This window comes from Sander vitreus, chromosome 24 (genome assembly GCF_031162955.1).
Source record: "Sander vitreus isolate 19-12246 chromosome 24, sanVit1, whole genome shotgun sequence".
In the NCBI taxonomy this organism is placed as follows: Eukaryota; Metazoa; Chordata; class Actinopteri; order Perciformes; family Percidae; genus Sander; species Sander vitreus.
The window spans coordinates 8,896,756-8,898,665 of NC_135878.1; the positions used below are offsets into that span (position 1 = coordinate 8,896,756).

Here is a 1,910-nt window from a genome sequence, read left to right on the forward strand (position 1 = left end):
AAATTCAATTCAATACAATTTTAGTATCAAATCATAACAAGAGTTATCTCAAGACACTTTACAGATAGAGTAGGTCTAGACCACACTCTATAATTTACAAAGACCCAACAATTCCAGTAATTCCCCCAAGAGCAAGCATTTAGTGCGACAGTGGCGAGGAAAAACTTTTAGAGAGAAACGTGGGACAGACCCAGGCTCTTGGTAGGCGGTGTCTGACGGTGCCGGTTAGGGGTGTGATGAACAGTTGCAATAATAGTCACAATAAAGATAATGGAACTATGACTAGAAATAGTAGTTGTAGTAGTTCATGGTGCAGCAGGGCACTGCAGGGTGTTACAGGACATAGCAGGACCTAGCAGGGCACTGCAGAGCGTAGCAGGGTGTAGCAGGGCGTAGCAGGGCGCGGAGCAGGACCACGGTGACAGCTGCAACCATGATTTAGGTGGTACCCTAATCCAAGGAAAACTGCTCATCTGTAACAATGGTTCCGAATGAAAAGCATTCATTTCTGCTAAAGCATCATTCTTAAAGAAATAAACCCAACCATAGTATTATAGAGCATGTACGGGAAGCCAAACTTACCGTCTCTTTGATTCTTTTTTCCCCCCCTTGAAGCAGGGGTCCAAAAAACAACAACTGGATGTCAAATTTAAGCACTTCAACGTCTTTCAAGAACTCGTTTGAGGACGTCCAATGAATTCAAATTGGTTTGAAGGAAGACATGATACGAGACCAGACAGCGATACAATGTCCAGATATTTTCCCGGGTTATGGAATTTATGAACGAGATGGATAGATGAGAAAGACTTTATTGTCCCCAGGAGGGAAATTACTTTCCACAGTGTGCATGCATTATCTATGCCTCTGAAGTATATATGCATCCATATATACCCACATAAACATCACAATGTAAAAATATGTAAGCTTCCAGGAGTCCAGAATTTCAGTCGATCAGAAAATCAGTTGCAGGTCAAACACACACACCACAAGAACATTTCCAAACTGCCTCAGTTTTTAGCCGTGGTCCAGCGGTTCAAATAGCCATCTGAATAGTGGATGTACAGAGTGAAGCCCCACAAAGCTGTCAAGACCATGGCCAAGACCATAAAAACCTTCAGGGTCCAAAGGCAGCGCTCCAACTTCTGCTCCAGGCGACCGTTGCTGGCCATCACCTGCAGGAGCTGAGGGTGGAAGACAACACGACAACAAAAGCTTTAGGGATACAGTCCTTATTTAAGCATCAATGGGCTGTTGCTATGTATACCCATAACAATAAAGCCGGTACCGGGCACACGACTAACCGTTGCGTGAATCCTTTGGTGTTCGCTGCTGGCCGTCTTCACATCCTGCAGGACCTGACACTTGAGTCTGAAAAGAAAGAAAGATCAATCGAAATGTATTCATAGAGCACTTTTAACCCTTGTGTTGTCTTCCCGTCGACTGTGCAATGTTTTATTTTTCTGGGTCAAAATTTTCCTTTTTCTTTCAACGTTTGTTCAACGGCAGTTCGTGAAATGGTCACGTAACTTTTTTATCTATTGATTCGTGTACACGGACACGTTCATCTCGGGGTTTTTTTTGTGGTGGTCAGCACGTAATGGGAAGCATCTATACGGAGGTTTGGTTTAGGAAAAGAACAACGGGGAAAGGAAATGTCACACGTGGGACACGATCCGCGGTCTCTGGGGGACGCGGGACAACAACGGGACGGTTGGGTTTGATCCACCACCCCAACCAACCTCCCTACGCGGATATACAGCATTTCATACTACTCGCTACCGTAGTCGTGTTGTGATCAAGAAAGATGCTTCACCGTCCCCCCCCCCCCATTTTTTAAGCCATTTCCGACATTTTTGTCACTCTTTTCAACTTTCTTTCATTTTTTTCTCTCCAAATGCTATAAAATTGAA

At 44.2% G+C, this 1,910-nt stretch overlaps 1 protein-coding gene across 2 annotated transcripts in view; it reads right to left on the reverse strand.

Moving 5' to 3' along the window:
• Nucleotides 1-312: 312 nt before the first annotated feature.
• Nucleotides 313-1,910, reverse strand: part of LOC144512908 (motile sperm domain-containing protein 2-like) — a 7,269-nt gene continuing 5,671 nt past the window's right edge. For both annotated transcript variants that reach the window (XM_078243882.1, XM_078243883.1), the window contains exons 7-8: nt 1,302-1,368; nt 313-1,181 (exon numbers count right to left, since the gene is read on the reverse strand). In XM_078243882.1, the coding sequence (XP_078100008.1) occupies nt 1,008-1,181; nt 1,302-1,368 (241 nt within the window). In that variant the 3' untranslated portion in view covers nt 313-1,007. The remainder of the gene's footprint in view (nt 1,182-1,301; nt 1,369-1,910) is intronic.